At 40.5% G+C, this 24,658-nt stretch overlaps 1 protein-coding gene across 1 annotated transcript; it reads right to left on the bottom strand.

Annotated features, from left to right (window-relative positions):
- Positions 1 to 1,146: 1,146 nt before the first annotated feature.
- LOC121170720 (coiled-coil domain-containing protein 7-like) lies at positions 1,147 to 24,446 on the bottom strand. Its single transcript, XM_041001959.1, has 11 exons — positions 24,383 to 24,446; positions 22,031 to 22,114; positions 19,473 to 19,556; positions 13,145 to 13,228; positions 11,679 to 11,762; positions 9,179 to 9,280; positions 8,931 to 8,981; positions 7,254 to 7,376; positions 5,977 to 6,072; positions 1,319 to 1,467; positions 1,147 to 1,204 (listed from the first exon to the last, which is right to left on the bottom strand). The coding sequence occupies exons 1-10, from the start codon at positions 24,444 to 24,446 to the stop codon at positions 1,415 to 1,417; spliced, it is 825 nt and encodes a 274-aa protein (XP_040857893.1). The 3' UTR covers positions 1,147 to 1,204; positions 1,319 to 1,414.
- Positions 24,447 to 24,658: the final 212 nt, after the last annotated feature.

The raw sequence follows: 24,658 nt of genomic DNA, 5'->3' as shown, positions 1-24,658 counted from the left end.
GAGAGGAATGTGTCCATAATTTCTACGACACAGATAGTCTCTGAGAAAAAAACACTGAGAAGGAGTCATTTGAGAAGGAATCTGTCTGAGGGGCCCTCTACCAGAAGTTACAACATCTGGATAAACGAACAAGTAACCCTCCAATGCCACTGTTTATAAATGGTTCTTGTGGCCAGCTGACTCCTTTGAATGGCCATCTGCTACAATCTCAGCAGAGAAACTGGGTGAATGGGCCTGGAAATGACAGCAGAGATCCAGCGCCACGGGGGAACCTTGCAGAAAAGATGGGCTTGGGAAGTAATACCTTAGCACAAAGGTTAGCTTGTTTAATCACGTGAGTCTTTCTGACACTGAAGAGTGTTTCTGAAGCAGAGAAGTTACTTTGTCCTGCAGAGAAGCCTGCTGGAACCGCAACTTCCCAGACGGTTACGATTTGGGCAGCCCCCAGACTACCCTAAAAAAACTTGACAGAAGTGCAGTTCCCCTTTTAGTCACACGAAATTATTGGAGACATGTAACAGCCACCTCCCCTCTCCTCTCTGAATTATGTTTCTCTGAAGTATACTTGCTGTATGAAGTTATTCTGATTTCTTTCTGAATGACTGATCTGATTCATCTTTAACATATCTCAGGAGCTTTTCCTTGTTTTAGAGAATTATAAAAAAAAGAATTACTCGATTAGTTTTTGTACACTAATTGCTAATTCATATTCAATTCCTAACCGTTCCTTTCCATAGATGGCTTATCACACATAAAAGTGGAATGTTCACACTGAGGGATTAAGGAGGAAAGAATCATCTTAATTTTATTTCACTTACTATTGTTTCAGTATGAATCCACTTTCTTATTAATTTGGGCACAAAACAGAACTACAAAATATTTAGATGAATAGTACTACTCACTGCTTTCACTCTTACTAGAGAATATAGGACCTTGAAAGCACACACACACACACACACAAATGCATCCTTAAATCTGCATACCAGACATGATTTAAGAAATCTTACCCAGGAACATTGATTCTTTCCAGCAAACAGCAAAAATGTGGATAAAATAACATTTCTTTGATATAGAACATGTGGCAAATATCCTACCTTGATAATTCTTGAGATGTATTTTATACCATAGCAAATTGTGGAGCAACTGCACTTACACTCATCGGTCAGGTTTTGGTCATTCAATTCTCTTTCTTTCCTTTGTGAAACTGGGTATGAAACGTTTAAGCATGAATATTTTGAACAGAAGTAGCATTTTTAAGATTTATATTTAAAAGACATTAAGAAGAGAGAGTGACTCAACGCATACAGACTCAACTCACCTGCTATGCATTATATTTAGGAGACCGTCACATATGAAATGTTCAATGCTGTGTCCATGGATTTGTTCATGTTCTTTATGTTGCTCAGAATTCACTTCATTCTTTGAAGTGTGGATATGCCGAAGACTTCCGTCTGGTGGTATGTAATGCTGTAAAGAAATTAATTGCCAGCAGTTGCTATAATCTTACTGTATCTGCATCATGGCAAACACAAACTATGAAAACAGAAAAGTAGTGTACAACTCTTCACTATTTTTTTATGTAGAGAAGTTACTGGGAAATACTTCACTTTCAGTGAAGCTAAAACAGTGGTTCTCTGGCTACAGTCACTGCCAGCATCATGCAGAGGACTTAATACAAACAACTGTTGGGACTCAAACCTCAGAACTTCTGACTTAAAGGTGCTCTCCCAAATTGATGTGAGGAACCCAAGTGCTTGAACCATCCTTGAATGTGCAGTGCCAGAAATCTAGAATCAGGAGCAGAGCTGGGACTAAAATTCACTTCAGTATGGGATGTGGGCATCCAAAGTGGCATTCTAAATACTATACCAAATGGCCATCTGTTTTAAATTCAACACCCAGAGAGAAAGAAAGAGAGAGAGAGAAGGAGAGAGGGAGGGAGAAACAGAGACAGAATTTACTCCTGAATGCTCACAGTAGCTGGGACTATACCAAAGCCAGAAGCCAGGAGCTCCATCAATGGCTCTCACATGTATGGTAAGGATCCAGGGTCATTGAAGCTATTATAGGCATCTCCTATCCGGACACTTAATGATCTCTTTTTTAAGAAGGCTTGGTTCATGTTAGTAGAGAAAAGCATTTAGAAACCCAGTTGGTAGTGACCTGGAACTGAACCTAGGTAATCTGATATGGAATACAGATGTCTTCACTGGTGTCTTAAGTGGTAGCATAAGCTTGTACATTCCTTGCATTTTCAAGATTAAGCCAAGGAGCCAGGATATTAATAGCTATCATGTTTTCCTGTTTTTGAAGAAAGCAATTTTAAATATGGGAAGTGGAGTGAAAAGTTAGTCCTATAAAATACTGAACTGGAGAGAAGCCTTCACAAGCTCAGGATTTGTAAATATATCTGCGCTCTGGCTTCTGCTCTTAGGACACATCAGCAGGGAAGAAATATACCTGGCATGCACAACTGGGTTTCCAAATGCTTTTCTCCACTAACATGAGCCAAGCCTTCTTAAAAAAAAAAAAAGATCATTAAGTGTCTGGATAGGAGATGCCTATAATACCTTCAAACCACTTGTCATGCCAGAAAACAAGAGAAGTGTGTCAACAGTGACAGGGCCTTGTTGAAAAAAAGACTCAGACTTATTCAGGCCACATGACTGGGGCAGGTGAGTAAAAGTGTGATTGAGAAAAGGACTGTGTAAAGCATCAGCTTTAAACACTCACAGTCACTAAATCTGGGTCAACTCAACACACAAACCATCTAAGTGCAACACTTAATTACAAACTATTGAAATGAGAGCTAACTAAACACCATATGTCTCATGAACACTGATGCACAAATTCTCCACATAGTATTGGCAGATTGACTCCAGCAAAGTGTGAAGACAATCATATGTCATAGCCAGGAGGCATTTATCCCTGGCATGCAAGGCCAGTATATTAAAGACATTATCAGATGTCATGTCTTATATTACTTGAGTCAAAGAGAAAAGTACAAGTTCATGTTCATAGATGACAAAATGATACACACATTCTCGACAAGATGTTTCAGCACTGCATGAGCAGAAGGGCATCTCCTAACTGGGATGAACCCACAGCTGATGTCACTCAGCAATGGAAGTTCAAGTTTTCTTGCTGTGAATAGGTGAGAACATGACCTCCTGACACCCCTACTAGCAACACATTGTCACTCTTGCATAATCAGTAAGACTAGAGCACAAAGGTATACAGACTATAAGAGAAAATATAGCAATTTATTGCAGAATAACATGATGATTTATGAAGAACATTTGAAAAAAATAAGCAAAAACCTGGAGTGAATAATCAGTCATAGTAAAGTTGCAGAACATAATGATACCTACAACACACAAGGTGAACATATGACACACGATGGGAACACAAACCACACAATGATGGACACATCTAGTACAATAACATACAACATGCACTTCTAACACATAAAAGACACATCACATATCAGCAATGGAGAAATGGAAGTTGAAATTGAAAGCACATTATCATTTTATTAGTATCCCCAAATTGAGACAACTAGGCACAAATCTAACAAAATTTGCATTAGATCTTTATGTGGAGAGCTTCAAGATTCTGAATCAATGGAGACACGCTCCATGGTTATGGAGAGGAAGAGTAAGCACTGTCAAGATACCACTAGTTCTTCCAAACTCAACGTGGGTTCAGCGCAATCCTAACAAAAATTTCACCAAATTATTTCATGGATGTTAACAAAATGATCCTAAATTTGTATCAAGAAGCAAAAGACGTAGAAATGGCCAATAAAGTAACGGACAATGTCAACAGGCTGTCAACACCTGCGTTCAAGATGCTTCAAGAAGCCACAATGATTGACAAAGTTCAATGCTTAGTGGAAGGACACAGAGAGAGGCAGAATTGAAAGGGAGGACAGCGCCAGAGCCAGCTGCCCTCTGCAGGAGGGAAAGGGAGCAGAGTGCTACACAGACAGGGCGTTCCCTGACAAACGGCGGTACAGCAGCTGCACACCCACAAGCCAAAAATGATTCCTGAGGCAGGCTTCCACTCTTTACAAAAGCTAACTCAGAATGCAGCAGGTAGAACTGTGACAGTTTTAGAAGACACAAAGAGAAAATCTGTGCGTTCGGATTTGGCAGCAAGTTTTTGGATAAGATACCAAAGGTGTCCGAGAGAAAGAAGTGACAAGTGGAAATTTACTGTGAAAGTAAACGAGCTTCTTTGTGAAGATGTTGCCAAGAAGAACGATCAGATAAGTCAGACAGGAAGAAAATGTCCACAGGAAATATGTCTGGGGCCCGGCGGCGTGGCCTAGCGGCTAAAGCCCTCGCCTTGAACGTGCCAGGATCCCATTTGGGCGCCGGTTCTAGTCCCTGCAGCCCCACTTCCCATCCAGCTCCCTGCTTGTGGCCTGGCACAGCAGGACAGCCCAAAGCCTTGGGACCCTGCACACCCTCCCCCCGCCAGTGGGAGACCCGGAAGAGGTTCCTGGTTCCCCGCTTTGGATCAGCGCAGCACTGGCCGTTCAGCTCACTTGGGGAGTGAATCATCGGACAGAAGTTCTTCCTCTCTGCCTCTCCTCCTCTCTGTATACTGACTTTGTAATAAAAATGAATAAATATTTAAAAAAATATGTGTCTGACATTGGACTGGTACCTGAAACGTACCAATTACTCTTGCAACTCAGCAGTAATAAAGCAAACCCAATCTAAAAATGGTAGAAAAAGTGTGTGCATATTTGCTAATGCTTTTGAAAACATAAGCAAGGCCTGTGAAAACTGTAAACAGAAGGAGGAGCACCTATGGAGCTGTGGTCTTTCTAGCCTTTTTAATCTGTTGAATGTTATGGCTAGTTGCGCATTAATATGGTTACAGAGCGGATTAAAATTGTTCTTTTGAATAAATTAAAAAAAGGGAGGCAGGAAGTGGACTACAGTGGAGAGTGAGGGAGGACAGTGTGATTATCTTTTTAGAACTGGAGCTATGAGATCAAGAAATCTGATCTCAGTTGATTAATCAAAAAATTTAAAAATTCCATTAAAAACAGAAAATCTGTTATTTTAGGAATATTTATGGATTTCAGAAAAAAATTCCAATGTTTTGCACCCAAGCAAGCTGATCTTTAAATTTCATTTTCTATGAACTCTTTAAAATTGATGCATAGATGTGAAAGCAGAGAACACACAATGGCACAGTAGGGCAACTGGTTAGTCTGTACGAAGGATGCATGGTACTCTTCCCAGGAATTCTTCAATTTCTTGATAAATGTGCATTGATTAAAACAAAAGAAAGTTTTAAAAATCCAATACCCAAAGAGCTTCTACAATTAAAAAAAAAAGAACTAGTAGAATAATATGTAAAGAATATAGACAACTGAAAAAAGTGCCAATAAAACCATAAAATATGTTTCTTTTTCATGAAATATAAGTAACTTCCACTGAAACTGTATTTTTTTCCTTTGCATTTAGTTTTATTCTTAACGGTTTATTTGAATGTTCTGGTAAGTTATATATAACACAACTGTTCATTTTGCCATGTATAGTGAGTGTAGTGTGTTCACATGGAACCAGTGCAGTGGTATAACAACCCAATACTCCGTCTGCCTGGATCCCAGATAAACACTAGTTTGTATCCTGGCTGCTCCACTTTCCGATCCAGCTTCCTGCTATGGCTTGGGAAACTAGCAGAGGATGGCCCAAACCCCTGGTACCCTGCACTCATATGGGTGAACCGGAAGAAGCTCCTGGCTTATCATCAACTCAGCTCTGGCCCCTGTGGCTATCTGGGGAGTGAACCAGTGGGTGGAGAAACTCAATATCAACCCCTGTGGGAAAAGCAGTTCCTTGAAACACTGATGTTTGGTGGAGGGTCCACAGATTTGAAGAGTTTGTTGGACAGATAGTACTTGAGTTCACCACATAGTTACATTACTAATTTGCGTTATAGTAAACATCTCACCTTTAGAAATGGGCTTCTTAGACACAGAGATCATAGCAGGCAGAACATTTGTAAATCCAACAGTCTTTTGCTTTACTTTCACATTTCCAGATTGTACTAATAATAAGAAGAGTGTTATTGAATTATTCTATGAATCTCAACATCAAAAAAAAAAAACTTTTCTCAACAGCTTCCTTTTTTTCCCAGCAATTTAGATATAACAGCTAACATACACATTTTGAGTCTGATGCCTCCTTCTCTGCTGTTTGGTAGTTATGAGTGCATCGACAAGTACAAAACAGAAAGAGAGCATGGAAATCACAAACACAGAACGTCAGTCCCAGGAGATTTCTAAGACCTCTCTGGCTCCTCAGGCTTGTGAACAAATCCCTGGCAACACTCCTTCAGTCCTTCCATGGCATCACATAGTTTATAGCTATATAACCTCTTCCAATTCCCTTACACTAGCAGCAGGTAGCCAGGACCCCTCTCCCGGGCAAATCTGAGATCTCTCCTGCCAAAGAAGTGAGCTGCTACCAATTTCCTCCAGTTCCAGGGGTTTTAATTTTTTTTTCCTGAACTGCTTTCTCCATATAAGCAGAATTCTTTGTACACTTTCATTTAGCCAGTTAATGCAGTATACTTATATTCTTGCTAGACACTGCCTTTGCTCTCTTTTCAAAATTAGCCAAGTTTCTATTTCCTAGATGGATACCAGCTGCTGGCCCCATCACCCCGAACAACAGCCACCAGATTGCTGAACACATGGATGGAACCTGTCACAGCAGGCCAGTCCAGGCATCTGACACCCCAATCACCAGCTACATACATGGTCGCTGTGGTAGGTAGCTGTACAGTAACATCACACGTACGTAATCTGATTAACTAAAATAAACACTTTCATGACCAATCTTCCGAAGAAAATGCTTTTCTCAGCACAAGTACCTACAATACAGGTTACCTCTTAGCATGAAAACCCATGTACATTTTGCCAAGAAAAAAAAAATAACCCTGGCACAATATTCCCAAGAAGTAAAGTACAAGTGTGTTTATGAATATACCTAGCAGCATGAAAACTTAAACTCAATACTCCTTAATGAAATGACAACGGAACAAATCCCCTATCCATTGAAGTATAATGTTGCCCATACATATCAGAGTTGTTATACCTTAAGGTCTGAAGAATTTACCTAACGTATTGATGAACAAAAGGTAAGATGATGCAAGAAGCGTTACCAAAGGGCACAAAACTCTTCTAGCAAGTACATCCCTTCTTGTCTTCACCCTTAACCTCTTACCTTGATTTACAAAAGGAGATAAGTTGATCACATTCATTGGGAATTTACTTGGTGTAATGCGTCTTGAAAAAATACTATCACGATATTCTACGGAACTATTCTTGTATTTAAATAAGCTTGTACCTAAAATAAACAAAATTTAGACAGCAAAAGCAACATACGAATGCCAAGTCCATTCTCACATAGCTCCTCAAAGTCAATGAACTGTCTTGTAATTCTACACCTGTTAAATTTCCCCCCATATCTTATTGAATGGCTGCTTGCCCGCTGCTGTAGTGTCTTTAAAGGTTTCACCGTTTCTCTTTTTCTGTCTTTGTTCCGCGCTGTGTGAGTGTTCCTTCGGTGGGTCCAACTCCCTCACTGTGAAAATGCAGACACTGCGTGGTTCGTGAGTGACGCTCCAGTGTCACGTGAGACTTCCTTCTGTGTGTGATCTTTCTGTGGGTGCACATTCTGTGGCACGAGAGGGTACCCTCCATATTTTGGATCTGTACCCAATTACACTGCACTTTGAGCCAAACACTCGGTTCTGTATTAGGTCTGTAGTCCATGTCTGAAAGGACAGTTTCAGCACTCAGTTTGGTGCACCAAGTGCTGGATAAAGTGCTGGATTCCTTAGGACTCAATTCCACCACTGCTGGTTAGCTTCTTCACAAGTGCATTTGTTATAAAAGTAACGTTTTATTATGGAAACTGTGTATTTATACGGAAAATATGAACACCTCATTTTTTTTAGTAATCCCTGAAATCAGAGACCAAGAGTTTAAAAGAGGCTATAAGTGAATAGCATCCAGAGAACAAATTTTTGTTGACATAATTTATTTCAGAAACCACAGCTTCAGACATGGGTAGATGAGCAGCACTTATAAATCACTAAAATATTCATGTATGAATGAAAGCCCTACGACCTCAAAACTGTATATTTTTCATATTATTTTCATTAAAATGTCCCTGCAAGACTGCTGCATGAAGCTCTTTCATTGGATTTTCATAGTGTGAGTTAGATGTAATTTTGGGTATATGTGTTAGAGAAAACAATGCACTCCAAATGACTTCATTCTAGTAAGTAAAATGAACATTAAAATATATTTGCGAACTACTGTTGAAATGTGAAACATAAATGCTAGATTCGAGGAGATACAAACATTTGGTTTTGGAGACTAGATTTTATAAAATATGAGGGGTCCCCCAAATGGGGAGAATTCTACAATAGAGGAGACTGAAACCAAAGAGTTTTGGAAAATACTTGCAGAGAACATCATAAACACAGTTTACGAGAAAGGAGAGGATGAGATTATGGCAGTGAGAAATGGCCCAGTACGGCCAAAATTTTATGTTTGCTTTTGCTGTGGCTGCCCAGTTTAAGAGCCTTAAGCATCACTGTGATGGTGCAGGATGTGGGGTCCTTAGGAGATAATCAGGAATTCAGGACACGCCCCCATGAATGGACACACAGACGGACCACAGAGCATCCATGGACACACCCCCATGAATGGACACACAGACGGACCACAGAGCATCCATGGACACACCCCCATCCATGGACGCACAGACGGACCACAGAGCATCCATGGACACACCCCCATCCATGGACGCACAGACGGACCACAGAGCATCCATGGATAAACCCCCATCCATGGACGCACAGACGGACCACAGAGCAGAAGCAGCACTCACCAGATTTTGATTCCTCCAGGTCATCGATGTTAGACTTATCCACGTTCTGGACTGTGAGAGAGAGAAATATGTGGTGTGTCTCCCGCAAGTTCAAGGTGTCTCTATGACATCAGCATCAACCGAGACAGTCTATATATTTTACAGATGTCTAAAAGTTTCGCCAATACTAAAGCTAAAAAGCTCACCAGAAAAACTATCCTAGGTAATTTACACGTCTATTTATCATATTAGTACACACTAACTTTTACCTTTGTGGTCCAAAGCTGATTTGGTTAACTTCATTGGTGCAATGGGCTTGATAAAACTATCTTCTTGTGTGAGTACACCTCTGTTTCTAAGTAAATTGACACCTAGAACAAAGTTGAAAGAGAAAAGGCATACTGGGATGGTGTGATGGCTCACACACTATCTCCTGTATGTCTACTTCAGTTTTCATTGCTGTATTTGCAACGTTTTCTTCCCAGAATTTACTGAATGGCTACTTGTTGTTCCCAGTTTATGAAAAGTGTTTCATCAGTTTTTCTCCTTTCTTTGGAAAGTATCTTCCTCGATTTTTATCTTAATCACAAACCCAGTATATTTTAAAGAAGCTCCTTCATTTTGTTTGATCTGTAATCTTTCAAACCTTTGTCTCTTACAAATTTGCATTTCAAAATCTCTTTTAGAGCATTTTTTTTTACACTCCTGATTTTAACAAACAAGGATAGGCTAGTGAATCCAGCAATTCTTTTTCTTTCTTTCTTTCTTTTTTTTTTTTTTTCTTGAAGGAACCAAGTGGAGCTGCCATAACCTAGCAGTTCTTGAAATATTGGTATTTGAAGTGAACTAACCTCATATGAAAGCTTATTACTGCTGTAGCTAGGATTTATATTCAAGCGTGACAAGAATTCTATTAAGAAACATTCAATCGAAAGTAATTTAAACAAAATGCCCTAAATGAAAGCTGAGACAGAAGATGCCTCCTCATATGCTATCACATAGGCCAGAGTGAAAAAAGACAGAACAGGGAGTGGCATTTAGCCTCAAGGGAGAATCCCACATCCCACGCGGACAGTCCGCACACCACCCACACTTCAGCTCCCTACTGAGCTCCTGCTAGCACACACCTTGGAAGAGAGTACCCATGCAGGACACCTGCACAGAATTCCTGATTCCTCGCTTTGGCCTAGTTAGCTAAGCTGCTATGGGTGAACCCATGAATGGGAGATCTCTGCCTATCTCAAATAAAATAAAAAATAGAAAACACAAATGCTTGATTCAAATAGTCCTTTTTTTCCAACACAAGCTTATCAGTTATAAGCCATCTGAATAAATATTTTATTACATTGATTTTTAGAAATGCTTTTCCTTCAGCAATAAAAAATATGCATCGATGAGACAAATATTAGCATTCAGAATAAAACTTATGGCAACCTGGCTTGCTTCTAGATTTTTGTGTTTTATCTGAAGACAGAGTGATAATTCTTCAGACTGGGCAAGTGTGGATTTGATGCCTTCCAGGGAATGACTTTCTGGCTCACAGTTGGTGCCCTACTGACTAGTCCTCACATGATGGAAGGGGCAAGACAACCTCTGCAGCCTTAGGTTGCAAATATTAGCTTTAGAATCAACTCTGAAACAAGTAGGAAACCTACAGCCTTTGCAGAATCTAGAAGTATGTGTACCAGTAATTCCAGGACAATGGCAGCAAAAGAATCTGGAACTTAAGACAGGACTAAAATTCTTCAGGTGAGAAATTATAAATTTGTATACAAATTTAATTCTATGAAAAAAAAGGGTAGCTAATGAAATAACTGCTATAATGTTTGTTATATTTATCATTTAGACCACCTGCATTTAAAAATCCAAGGCAGTTTTCCAAAGTAAGCCTGAAATTGAGAACAAAGGTAGATGGTGTTGTGGTACAGTGGGCTAAACCTCTACATACAGCACCACTGTCGCATATAGGCACCAGTTCTAGTCCCAGGTCATCTATTTCTGATGCAGCTCCATGTTAAGTATTTGAGTCCCTGTCACAGATAGGAGAACGGAAGGAATTCCAGGCTTCTAGCTTTGGCCTGACCTGGTTCCAGCTCTGTGGCCTTAGGAAGAGTGGATAGAAGAGCTTTCTCTTTAACCCTGCATTTCAAGTTACCTACCTACTTAAAAAATGGGTGTACTGCCATTAGAAAGATAATCATCACCAACTTCTTTTCTATGAAAAATAGATTTGAAAGGCATAATTTTATATATGTAGAAAATGAAAAACACAGTGAGTTGGTTTTCACTCCCCAGAAGGTTCAAGAGCTAGCACTGGGATAGTGAAAAGCCAGGTGCCTGGAGCTTTTCCAGGCTTCCTTTGTAGGTAGCAGGGCCCCCCCAAATAGGCCACTCTACTGCTTTTTGCACGTCATTAATAGGAAGCTGGACTAGAGGTGGAGCAATCAGGACACAAACCAGGGCCTATACAGGATGCCAGCATCCCTGGTTGCAATATTACCTGCTGTTCCACAACACCAGCAATGCATCATGCAATGTTAACACCAATAGAGCACTTCATTTTATTAAGTTTTTTTTTAAGTGGGTAAGTTTTAAAACCCGTAATAACCAGCTAATTTTTCACTGGTGACAAAAATACTAGAGTTTGATTAATAGCGAATGTATGAAACGTTTGTTCATGCAGTGTCAACACTGGAGACACATATTTAAATTGATTCCAGAGAAGATAAACAAACCACAAATATTGGATTTGTAAATTATTTTTCTTACCTGGGTAACCCTTTGGTTGAAACTTGATGTCACCAGTTATTTTACCAATTCCAGTGGCACCTGCCAAGTGTTCTGCATAGATCTCTGTGGACATAAAATACTTCGTTGGTCAAGCCTCATCTCTTTTCTCTCAAGTCACATTCATTTTGCTTGTTTTTATTTTATTGATACAGTCATGTTTTACTGTTTCCTTGCAGGCCGATTATTTTTCTCAAAATCAACATTTTCAGAAAGCGCGCGGGAGCATCTCCATATAGTTATTTCTTCCTCTCCCTCCTCTGTTTGGAGCTGACTGCTGTTTTCTCTGATTTTTTTTGGGGGGGGGAGGGTGATGAGACTGGGATTTTCTGCAGCCTTTTTGCCCTGCAGTGTGAGGCTCAAGTGGTAAATTCTCTGACAACGCACACAGCGCCTGTGAAGGAGAAGGTTCCTGGCCCTGACTCTTCTTTTAGTGATACAGCTAAAATGACAAGGAAATCGTTCCCAAGGCTATTAATTTAGGAAGAAAGGCAGTACTATAATTTCTGAAACGGATCACACCAATGAGGAACTCTACTGTGAGATAAAAATATACTGGCTTGAATTTTCATCACAGAAAGATGTATCCGAACAGTCAGCATAGAAACTATTTCTTGTTTTGTTTTTTCATATCATATGACTACGCTTTCTTATGTGACACTTCACTTTCCGTGTCATACTCCCTTTTCTGTGTAACGTTTCTCTCACCAGGTGACAATCTTCTTACCACATGACATGTAAAACCTCTCTTACAAGGTGACACTTCTGCCTCCCAAAGACGTATCTCTTACCACGTGACACCCCTCCACATGACATGTATCTGTTTATAGGATAACCTTTCTTGAAGAGACATTTATCTTTGTCCAAGACAACTCTCACCACCTGGCATCTTTATGTCTACAAGGAAAGACTTCATCAGCATTTGACATCTCTCTCCATGTGACATACTTTTTCTCAAACACCTCTCCAGAGAACACCTCTGTCTGCTTACAATCCCTCACTCTTAAGATACCTTTCTCGTCATGTGACAATACACACTCTCTCTCTTTCTCTCTCTCAATCTCCATCTCTCTCCACGAAACATCTGTCTCCACATGACACTTTGTACATGACATCTCTCCTTCCACAGTGAGAGCAGATAGAAATTACAGCAAATGAAGAAGATTCCATAGCACGTGAAATCCCTGAAGGCTATTCTAAGATAAGCAAAGCATGATTACTTTTTAAGTTTGTTAAAGTTTTAACACCAACCTAAAATCAAACATATCTGTCCAATATTTGATAACACTGCAATTCAGTTATAGGAGCATGCTAATGAGTAATTTACCCATTGAATACTAATTATCTTATACACACATATATATGCTGTTGTTATTAGAGGCATTCATGTAATTAACTCTAGCAATATAAAGAAAACAAATATTAACTTGAAAAAGTCTTGTCCTCACCAGGATGGCTCTTTAGCTGTGTCTTGATGGACTCCTTGATTACGCTTTTTCCAATGATATCTGTCAAGGGTTCTGTATCAATCTCTGTAGAAATAAGACAAACTTCAAAATTACTTTGAAGGACAGATATTACCACCTTTTTGCAAGTGTGTACAACTGCTAACTTTACCATCATTTATCATTACAGAGGAAGAGTTATAATTATCTTGATTGCAGAAGCGAATCACAAATTCTGTTAAACACTTAAGCCTCACAGCACTGAGAATATCTAACGACTGGACCAACATCTTATTTTGAAATGACAGAATTGTTGTACAAACGAATGCCTCACAACTGCTAGAGAAATACACCAACACGTGTTTCAGTATGTTGGATGGACAGGGGATTCTCTGGGTGTGGTTCTCCTTTTCAATATCAGAGGCATTGTTTACCCCTCAATTTCATTCAGAGCTCAAGTGCTCATCTTTGTCTCTACCCCATGAACCATCTTCTTAGGAACCATCCTTTCCTAAGAATGTGCACTTGTGCTTAATATTTGGCAAGTTTGTCCTTTTTCCTTGAGAGTTTCTTTCATCCTGTCCCAGAGGAAATAGGATGATGTGGCCTCACAGGGAACTAGCATTGGTCTATGGGTCTCTTACGCAGACCAGCTGAGACTAGTTGCACACATGCACACAGGTGGACACAAGATAGCAGCCAGGACTTTGATTCTTCATCCATTTTCTGTTCATATCATTTTACAATGTGAGACAGGGGTATGATCTAGATTTGTATTCCTACATATTCAATCTTCCTAGCAAAATGCATGCCCAGAATTTTCCTTTTCCCAATTCATGTTCTTAGCATGCTTGTTAAAGATGGGTTGGGTGTAGATGCATGGCTTTATTTCTTGGGAATGTACTCTTTTATTGGCTATGATTTCATTTTGAGCTATAATTATACTTCTTCAGTTACTGTAGCATATATTGTATGTATGTATGTATATCAAACATACATATATGAATGCTGGCATCCATACGGGCATCAGTTTGAGTCCCAACTGCTCTGCTTCCAATCTGGATCCTTGCTGATGGTCTGGGAAAACCAGAAGATGGTCCAAGTACTTGGCTTACCCCTATGCATGTGGGAGGTCTGAATGAAGTGCCTGATTCTTGACCTTGGCTTTCTCCATCCATGGTTTTATATACACACACACAGACACATGAATACGTACATATATATTTAATTAGCTATACATTACATGCAATGAAAAGGCAGAAATACATAATACTCATACAATTTGTACAATATTTATATAATTATATTTATATATATCTATATCAATACCCATATATTATATATTTAATTTACATAACACTATATAATAATATAATTATATATGTATATAATTAAAAGGCAGAATGTGTGTGTGTGTGAGAGAGAGAGAGAGAGATCATTTATTCCATCTGCTGGTTCACTCTCTAGCCACAAATGGCTGAGCTGAGCCCGACTGAAACCAGAAGCCAGGGCATTTGCTAGCTTCAAGACCAAGCTTTATCTGCTGGTTATGGAGTCACAAAATAGTTCTTCAGTTCCTTCACGTTTATCTAAGGTTGAAGGAAGATGATAATGCCAGTCCCTCTACCCATTCTGGGTGGCAGCAGACTCAGTAATGCATGGGCTCCATAATCACAAGTCTCCCTGAGTTTCCAGGGTTATATACCAGCCTTCATGGGGACAGTGGTGTCACCTGGCAGGCAATTAAGTCCCACCAGAAGATGGGCTTATTCCCAGTGTCAGCCGAATCCAGCAGGGCAATCCCAGACATAGAAAATTTGGGTTTACAGTTATTGGGCCTCATGATTGTGCACAAGAATCTGATCTCAAACCTAAATCCCTCTTCTCTTCTACTTTATAGCACAAGGAATCTTTTCCCAATTTTGGGATTTTGGGTGGGGCAGTGGCTACGTAGAGTTCAAACAGTCATTCTGCATATGGTTCCTAAGGAGCAGTGGCCATGACTCTGTCTTAACCTGAATGCTATCACAGTAGCCCTGGCTTTGGGAATAAATCTATGGGCTTAAACTCCCCCTCCTGCTTAGAGAATACTTGTCCTGTCCTTATTGGGGTGGGGGTAGCACAGGCAACTGTCCTTTTGACATTCTTTAATGAGACGTAACTATGCTAAAGCAAGACAAGTAAGACACTTGTCTCCTCCATGGCTCTTCTAAAAGTGCATGAATTGCTGCTCAAATTGGTGTCTCTGTGGTGAGATGTGCCCTGGAGTGTCAAGGTCAGCTGTGGTCTTAGTCTCCTGAGAGGTTCGTTTAGCTCATGATTATGAAGATTCCAGGGACCACACCTGGTGAAGGCCTTGGCCTTACAGGAGACTTGGCCTTGGCAGGAGACTGGGAGAACGTGCATTTCTTTGTTTTAGCTCTCTTCCTATAAAGTCACTGGTATGCAATCAAGGACATGCGATGACTTTATCTAATATCTCGATCCCCTCTGAAAGATCATATCACACCAGTGTCACATGAGCTTCCCATCCTCTTGGGCAATACATGCCAACACAAGCTTTGGAGTGACAGTCATGCTCCATGGCGGGAAGGGCAGTCACATTGGTGTATGCTTGTATTCCATTGGAATTATCCCTGGCTTTCTCCTTAGCGTTTCCTTGGACCATCCACGTCACTTACTCTTATGTTAAGCTAAATGCCTCATTTTGTAAAACTTCTAGAGTTCCAGGTGTCAAAGCTTGGTTCCTAGGTTGGCAATTCTGTTTTCTTTATTTTATTTTTATTGTAAAGTTTGATGTATAGAGAGGAGGAGAGACAGAGAGGAAGATCTTGCAACCAAGGATTCACTCCCCAAGCAGCCACAATGGCCAGAGCTGTGCTGATCTGAAACCAGGAGCCCGGAGCCTCTTCCAGGTCTCTTACATAGGTGCAGGGTCCCAAGGCTTTGAGCCATCCTCACCTGCTTCTGCAGACCACAAGCAGGGAGCTGAATGGGAAGTGGGACTGCTGGGATTAGAACCGTGGCCATATTGGATCAAGGTGCATGCAAGGTGAGGACTTTAGCCACTAGGCTATAGCACCAGGCCCAATTCTATTGTCTTTAAAGAGGAGGCCCTAGGGGGAGATCCTCAGGTCACTGGAGAGTGGAATGAGGGCATTTTAATTATTAGATCGACACAGGCCCTTTTAAAAATCCTATTTGATTAACATAAAATGAACAAACTTCCCGTACTTCACAATACGGACTAAGGAGCGTAGTTTCAATCCCTACCCTCCCTCCTTCTGTCTGCATCAGAGGCTTAATACTCAATTAGTTAAAGCTAGCAACACAGAGAAAGTGGAAAATTGAAGATTGCTCTAGAGGACAAAGACTGAAAACAGTGACCACACCCCAAAATGTCATTCTCCGTTACATAGATTACATTTTGCTTACTCTGTGCCTTAGTTACCAAAGGTCAGGGAAAACAGATGATATGTCTTTTTCTGTCTGGATTATATTTTTTACAAATAATGATTTTCCGTTGTGCCCATTTTGTCACCAAAAGTATGATTTCCTTCTTTTTTTAGGGCTTGGTAGGATTCCATAGCAGATATGAACTCTATTGTCTATATCCTGTCATGCAGTAACAGACAGGCGTGATCCCATCTCCTAGCTCTCATGCAATAAACATAGGCATGCAAATAGTTCTCTCTTGTGTATTTCATTTTATTGGGCTGAAGCCCCAGGAGTAAGATAGATGAGTCGTATGGTAGATCAGTTTTCAGATGTCTAAGGAATTTCTATGCTGTCTTCCATAATCATTGTACTAGCTTACATTCTCATCAACAGTGGTTTAGAGCACCTTGTGCGGGCTTTTGAGCTACACGAAGGAACGTTATAGTTTGGATAAGCGTCTCTCAAAGTTTGATATATAAGAGTGTGATTACAAGGGCAGTACCAGGAAGTTGTTTGGATATGTAAGTGGTAGGGTCCAGTGAGAAGTCCTTATTCATGGGGGGTAGGGTACGCTCCCTCTAAAAAGTGATCGTGTGTCTTCAGTCTCTCTCTCCTTTCATCTCTCTCTCTCTACTCCCCCAATTCATGGCTTTCCATGCGACCCTTTCTCCACACGTGCTTTGCCATCTGCACCCACCAGTGCCCGGTGATTTGTGCAGGGCCTTTACAGAGTATGCAAATTGTCGTTAGGTCCTATAGCTAGGGTTCTGCTCATGTGGTATCAACAGTTCTGAGACGCTGCTGCTGCCTGCTAACACCTCTCCAAGGGTGAGAAACACTTTCCAAGGTCAATTGGCTGTCATAGTCCACTTCTGAATCTCCACTGGCCCAGATATTTTCCGTCAGATTTCAGCGGAGTAGCTGATCAATTTGTTCTGCCCTTTATCTTCAGCAAATCAATGAGTGCTGTGCCCCAACCCAGCCCTGCCAAACACCCACTCGGCCCCCAGGTACACCGGGGGGAGCTTCAGCCCAGTCACAGTGATACAGAGAGGACAAGCAATACTGTACAGCTGCCTGGTTGGTGGGAAGGGGCACAGGTGCCTGGAGCACACAGTGCACCTTGATGGAGACCATGAGGGGCGTGGGTCTCCTCAGAGCCAGTCAGTGGGGAGAGTCTGCTGGGTGTACACTCAGGAGCACACTTTCAAACACATTCTCATGGGCCGCAGACACACCTCCACACCTCTACCTTGAAAAACGCATCTGCAGGCTGAGGTTACAAAACCTGACCCGCAAAACCTCCTAGATTCAGCTAGCTGGAGAGTAATTGAACAAGGAAAGTAATAACTTTAATCACCCACAAGGTGGCAGCAGCAGACAAGCAGTAAAGAAAAGCTCAAGGACTACACCTCTTTTAAACCTGCCCTACAAATAATGCTGAAAGATGTTCTCTCGACAGAGAAAAGCAATGGCACGCACCAAAACCAAAGGAAAATCTGAAGAGCATCCCAGTCAAAATAACAACAGAGGTCTAAATCAAACAATGAACAACCATCGATAAAAGTGACAGGACCAAATCACCACCTATTCATATTAACCTTGGGAGTAAAAGGCCTAAACCAATCAATTAAACATCATAGATTATTAGACTGGATCAAAAAAAAAAAAAAACCCACATATCTGTTGCCTAAAGGAGACACATCTCACCCACAACAACCAAAGCAAACTTCTTTCATGGATTTTGATGTTTTTGTATTTTCTTTCTTTTTTTTTTTTTAAAGATTTGCTTTTATTATGTTTTATTGGAAAGGCGGATATACAGAGAGGAGAGACAGAGAGGAAGATCTTCCGTCCGATGATTCACTCCCTAAGTGAGCGCAACGGCCGATGCTATGCTGATCCGAAGCCAGGAGCCTCTTCCGGGTCTCCCATGTGGGTGCAGGGTCCCAAAGCTTTGGGCCGTCCTCGACTGCTTTCCCAGGCCACAAGCAGCGAGCTGGATGGGAAGCGGGGCTGCCGGGATTAGAACCGGCGCCCATATGGGATCCCGGGCGTGCAAGGCGAGGACCTTAACTACTGAGCCACCGCGCCGGGCCCTGTTTTTGTATTTTCATTTCCCTAAAACTGCTTTTTTTTTTTTCTCCTGTTAAATTCCTCACTGATTCATAGGTCACATAGTAGTATCATTTTCTTCAAGAAGGTTCTTGATTTTCATTTCTTCAACGCCATATCAGCCTTTTAACAGCATGTTATATAACTTCCATTTTTTGTCTGGTGCAGTAGCCAGTGTGGCTAAATTCCTTGCCTTGCATATACCAGGATCCCAAATGGGTGCTGGAAAGCAGTCAAGGATAACCCAAAGCTTTGGGACCCTGTATCTGCATGGGAGACCCAGAAGAAGCTCCTGGTTCCTGGCTTTAGATCATTTCAGTTCCAGCCATTGCGGCCACTTGGGGAGTGAGTCATTGGATGGAAGATGTTCCTCTGTCTTTCCACCTCTCTGTATATCTGCTTTTCCAATAAAAATAAGTAAATCGTTTTAAAAAAGATTTCCTGTTGTTCACTGTTTTACGGCTTTTCCTTTAAGGGGATGTATAGCAACTGTAACAGACTATCATATCCAAATGTTAGTACACATTTCAGTAGGCACCTCTACTTTCAGACTAAAGATGGACTCCCAGTGAAACTCTTCAACATATCCTGACAATAGGATGCTGGACTCTGCCATGATCCATGCCTGCAACGATGGACTTGTGACTTTTCATGTAAGTCCAGTGTAACTATATAAGGGAACTCATTGGTGGAGAGTAGATTTAGGGAGGGTGTAAGAGAAATGGAACGACATCATAAAATAATAATAATAAATAGAAAAAAAAGCTTTATTTCTCACCGGGGTGACTCTTAAACTGCAATTTGCTGGGTCCCTTTATTACACTTCTTCCAACAACATTTGCTATAGGTTCTGTTTCAATCTCTGTAGAATCAAAAGAGATTTCAAAGTATTTTTAAGTTGGAAATTAGGAATCAAGTAAACGTCATTGCTACACAAGAGTGATAAGTGATTCTGTGTTGTGAAAAGGCCTACGTGCTCCCCTCAGTTAATAAACTCTGTAGCTGGAGAAAATGGAGTAAATGCATTTGGGATTGAAGTACTTTTGGGTTATTGTGCAATAAGAATATTTGGCTAGATTTTAAACTTCAAAAGGACATGAAAATTATTCAGATGGAATTGATATTAAGAAAGGAACAATTAGCACAGGGAACTTGGAACACCCAAGGGACCTGACATTTGACACTGAAAGCTGGTGACGGAAGTTAGGCGCCTGTAGACACAGATATCACAGGGAATCAACTTTACTGTGGGGATTGGCTTATTTCACCAAAAATACTGCTTTCTGGATGCATCAACTTCTTTTTGTATTCTACATCGGTTGCCATAACAGAGAACATAAGATCTATGTGCTTATGATACTGGCTTATTTCATCAAGCATAACTTTTGGTTGGAAAGACCAGGATTTCATACCTTTTAATGGATGAGTACTATTCTGTAGTGTGTATATATCACTTTTTCCTTATTCAGTTCTCCTTTACTGGATATCTATGGTGATTCTGTATCTTACCTACCTATTCAGATGCACTGTACATGGGATACAGGTATCTCTTTCCTATTCTGATTTCATTTTCTTTGGGTTAATTCCCAGGATTGGCATGGCTGGGATATACATCTATTTTCAGATCTTTGGAGCTTCCCCATACTGTCTTCTACAATAGCAATACTAGTTACATTCTCAACAACAGAGGATTAAGGTACCTTTTCATCACACGTTCTCTGCATTTGAACTTCATTTGATATTTGTATGATAGCCATTCTAACTGGGCTGAGTTTAAAACTTTTTGTGGTTTTCATTTGCATTTTCCTGATGGCTAGTGATCTTGAACATTTTGTGTGTGTGTGTGTGTGTGTCAGTATCATTTATAAAAATGTCTGGCATCACTTAAAAAATGTTTGTTCATGTCCTTTGCCCATTTCTTGACTGGTCGTAATTCTGTTGTTGAGTTTCTTGAGATCTTTACAGCTCTTGGATATTAATCTTTCATCAGTTGCATATTCTGTAAATATTTTCTCCTATTCTTACGGTTGCTTCTTTTACTTTGTTGAACATTTCCATTGCTGTTTAAATGTGTGCTAGCTTCATATACGTTCTAACTTCCCTCTTTTCATTTTTGAGGTTTTTGAAAATTTCTCTAAGTATATTTATACTTGTTATATTTCACTATTATGGTCAACATTTGTGACTTTCACATGCACTTTTAAATTCGTTTCCTTGTTCACAGGCAACATTTTTCTGTTTTTAATTATCTATAACTAAGTTGAAAACTGGATAGGTGAGATAATATATTAAAGAAAATATAAATACTGATTTATCTCCTTCCATGGATTCTTGCTTTCTTTATTTGTTTAAATATCTGTGATTTTTTTTCCCCAAAGTCCACTTCCCTACACTGTTGTGAGTCTCTATGCTGTTTCTTTAAGCGCACAGCACAGGTGTGCGCAATGGAAACTCCAGATGATGTGGTTACAGCAGCACCCTCTTCAACTGCCTCTCTCCCATATATGTGTCTGCTACATCTGCCTCTTCTCATACTTGGCTGATGGACAAGGAAAAGTCTGTTGTATCACAACTAAATTAGTTACATAATCACTAAACCCTCTAGCAAAAACCAAGATCTCTGCCACAGATACTATAAACATGATGAAATAACAGTGTAGGATAATCCTTCGCTTCATCACCAGCTGTATTTCTGCCTTTCCAATTAAAAGCAACTTTCTGTCTGAGCCAGAAACATACAATATCAAATATAATTTGAAATAATTGCACCTAATACACATATAGGTTACACTAAGGTTCTTTTTAAAGATTTATTTATTTTACTTGAAATTCACAGCCAAAAAAGAGATCTTCCATCCACTGGTTCACTCCCTAAAGGGCCACAATGACCTGATCTGGGTTAGTCCAAGGCTGAGTTCCAGGAACCCCTTCCAGGCATTCCAGTAAGTGCAGGAGTCCAAGTGTTTGGGGCATCCCTCCCTGTCTTCCCAGGCCATTGGCATGGAGATGGACTGGAAGTGGAACAGCCAGGACTACAACTGATGCTTATATGAGATCCTGATGCAGTAAGTAGAGAATTAACCTGATATGCCACCCCAGTGGGCTCAATAACACTGTTTTTTATTACTTTCTTCATGAATGGATAAATTTTAACCTAATGATTTAGAAAATAAATAACTGATAGTAAATGATAGAGTTCTACTAATCATGGAAAAAAATCCATGGAGATGTTTCTCTACCTAATACTAACTTACAGAGTTGCCATCAAATACCCATCCTTAATTCAAGAGAAGTTAGGTTAAAATGAATGGTAGATTTGAAAATTCTTGTCCTTACCTGTACGACTCTTGAATTGTGTCCTGAATGGTCCCTTTCTTATACCTTTTCCAAAATATTTTGTCACATGTTCTGCTGTAGTCTCTATAAAAATAAAACGCATCTTAAAAAGACTTTAAAGGTTAATATTTTTTTCCCTCTCTCATTCTCTCTTAATCTCTCTGTGTATAAGTACAGGGTGATATATACAGGCATTGACGAGTTAATGAGCATTTGCTATTAAATAAGAATGACCTAAAATCTGTATTGCAAAAGCAAACAAATCATTGAATTAGAAGTATTCTGATCATACATGCCTCACTTACTTGGGGATTAGAAAACTTAGTGATTTTTAACAAAATCACATATTTAGGTACTGACAATATTGATGCAAAATGGTCATCTCAAAATTTCTTAACCATTGCTTTTTCTATAAAGTGTTACTTCCTGTGCAAACTGAAATCATGCTGGCGAATTGATAGCAATATAGCTTTCAAGGAATATCACATTAAAATTCATATATACAGACATATCTAAAACTGTGGAATATAATTTTACTCATAATTCAATATCACAGAAAGACACTATGTGATAGAACATATAAGCCCTCCAGGAACACATTAGCTCTTTTCAGGTTACATAACTCTAAAGTGTTATTCTAGTAAATGATTAACAATAATCTTGTGAGTCTGGAGAAAGTGTCCTCTGATGTGCATTAAGAATGTGTAGTTCTCCACCCAGAGAGGACAGGCAGATGCATTCACACGGTGCCAACACTGGGATTGGATCCCTTTCCACTTGAGCTTTCATGTAATTTAAGTTTGCTTGATTTCAAAATTACAACTAAGTCCAGTGACAAAAAAAAAAAAAAATAAATACAGGTTGGGCGCAGTAGCCTAGCAGGTAAAGTCCTTGCCATGCATATGTCAGCATCCCATGTGGGCACCAGTTCTAATCCTAGCGGCCCCGCTTCCCATCCAGCTCCCTGGCTGTGGCCTGGGGAAGCAGTCGAGGATGGCCCAAAGCCATGGGACTCTGCATCCACGTGGGAGACCCAGAGGAGGCTCCTGGCTCCTGGCTTTGGATTAGCACATCTCTGGCCACTGCAACCACTTGGGGAGTTAACCAACAGATGGAAAATCTTCCTCTCTGTCTCTCCTCCTCTCTGTATATCTGGTTTTCCAATAAAAATAAAACAAATCTTTAAAAAGAATAAAAATAAATAAATAAATAAATACATTTTAAAAAACAGGTTAATAAAAGGGCCACCTCCTGATTCTAAAATGTTGTCAGTCAGGTCTGGTTTGCCAAAGCTTGTGCCCCTGGCCAGAGACTTGCAGTGCCTCAGGAATCGTAGAATTACGATTTAGCACTGGAGAGACAGCTGAGCTACTGCAGAAGAGCTAAGGCTTCTCACTGATGCTGGCATCCACACATACCCCACAGTGACCTGTACAACTTGAGGGCTGAGGTGGAGCATCACCACCAAAATGAGCGAAGACACACAAAATTAATAATTATCATCAATATTTTGTGACGGTTGTTGAGTTATAGCAGTATATCCGTACCCATGCTGGAGAACCAGACAAAGCTGCTGGCTTCATCCCAGCCCAGCTAAGGTCACTGAGGCCATTTGAAGAGTGAACTAATAGATGGAAGAGCTTTCTCTCTTTGCCTCAGCCTCTCCTTATTTGTGATTCTGCCTTTCAGATAAATAAATAAATAAATAAATAAATAAATAAATAATCTTTTCAAAGTAATATGTTACATAATTTGTCCTTTTCAGCAATTCAATTCAATGGTTTTTAACATACTGAGTTTTTAAACTATCCGCAGTCATTTTCAGAAACTGCTTTAAACTCACTAATTTTTAATAACATATAGAAACATTACTACAACTGCACCCTTTCTTCTTTGTATTATTACACATGATATAAACTTAAATATTAGAGACAATATTTTCTCCCTACCTTCTTTCCCTCCCTCCTCCTTCCCTCTCTCCCTCCCTTCCTTCCTATGCAGACAGCAGAAGCAGGAGTTCCTCTGGCACACACACTGTAGCAGCCATGCCAGATGACCATGCCAGATGGCCATGCCAGATGACTCCTTCACAGGTGTCAGACCTCATACTCTTTGGTGCAGATCTGTAGCTTCCCACCATGCAGAAAGTCTTGTGGATCTTCACGCCTTGCTGAAGGTGTGTTAAATGTACTTCCTGCTGGATATGATCTCTCAGTTCAACCAGGAGAGCAGGTCTTTGTCCAGTACGCCACACCCTCCTTCAGCACTAAGGACAGCTTCTGAAGCACCTGGATCAGGCACCAAGCTGCATACCAAGAGGATGAAATCTTCAGGATGCCCGGAGGACATGACCCAGCAGCACCTTCACGTATTTCCACAGGCTGTCGTCCTTGTCCAGCTCCTGCATCTCCTGCATGCTTGTGCACACGTGGTTTCAGCTGACCTAGTGTGCGTTGTCCTTGTTCTCAGCGCCCATCAGTCCCTCAGCAGTGGGCTCCTGCTCCTCCTTATTCACTGCTTGTGGACGCCTATGGGGCAGGCAGGGTGCTAGGTGCACGGGTCCTGGGTAGCACCTTCCCATGTCTTGCAGCTCAGTCCTGCGGACACCCCAAGTGCCACCCAAGGGGC

The sequence above is a fragment of the Ochotona curzoniae genome, unplaced genomic scaffold, assembly GCF_017591425.1.
Source record: "Ochotona curzoniae isolate NIBS_2020 unplaced genomic scaffold, NIBS_Ocur_1.0 scaffold_2476, whole genome shotgun sequence".
NCBI lineage: Eukaryota > Metazoa > Chordata > Mammalia > Lagomorpha > Ochotonidae > Ochotona > Ochotona curzoniae.
Note: the sequence above shows the minus strand (reverse complement) of the source record. Positions and strands in the feature narration are given on the sequence as shown.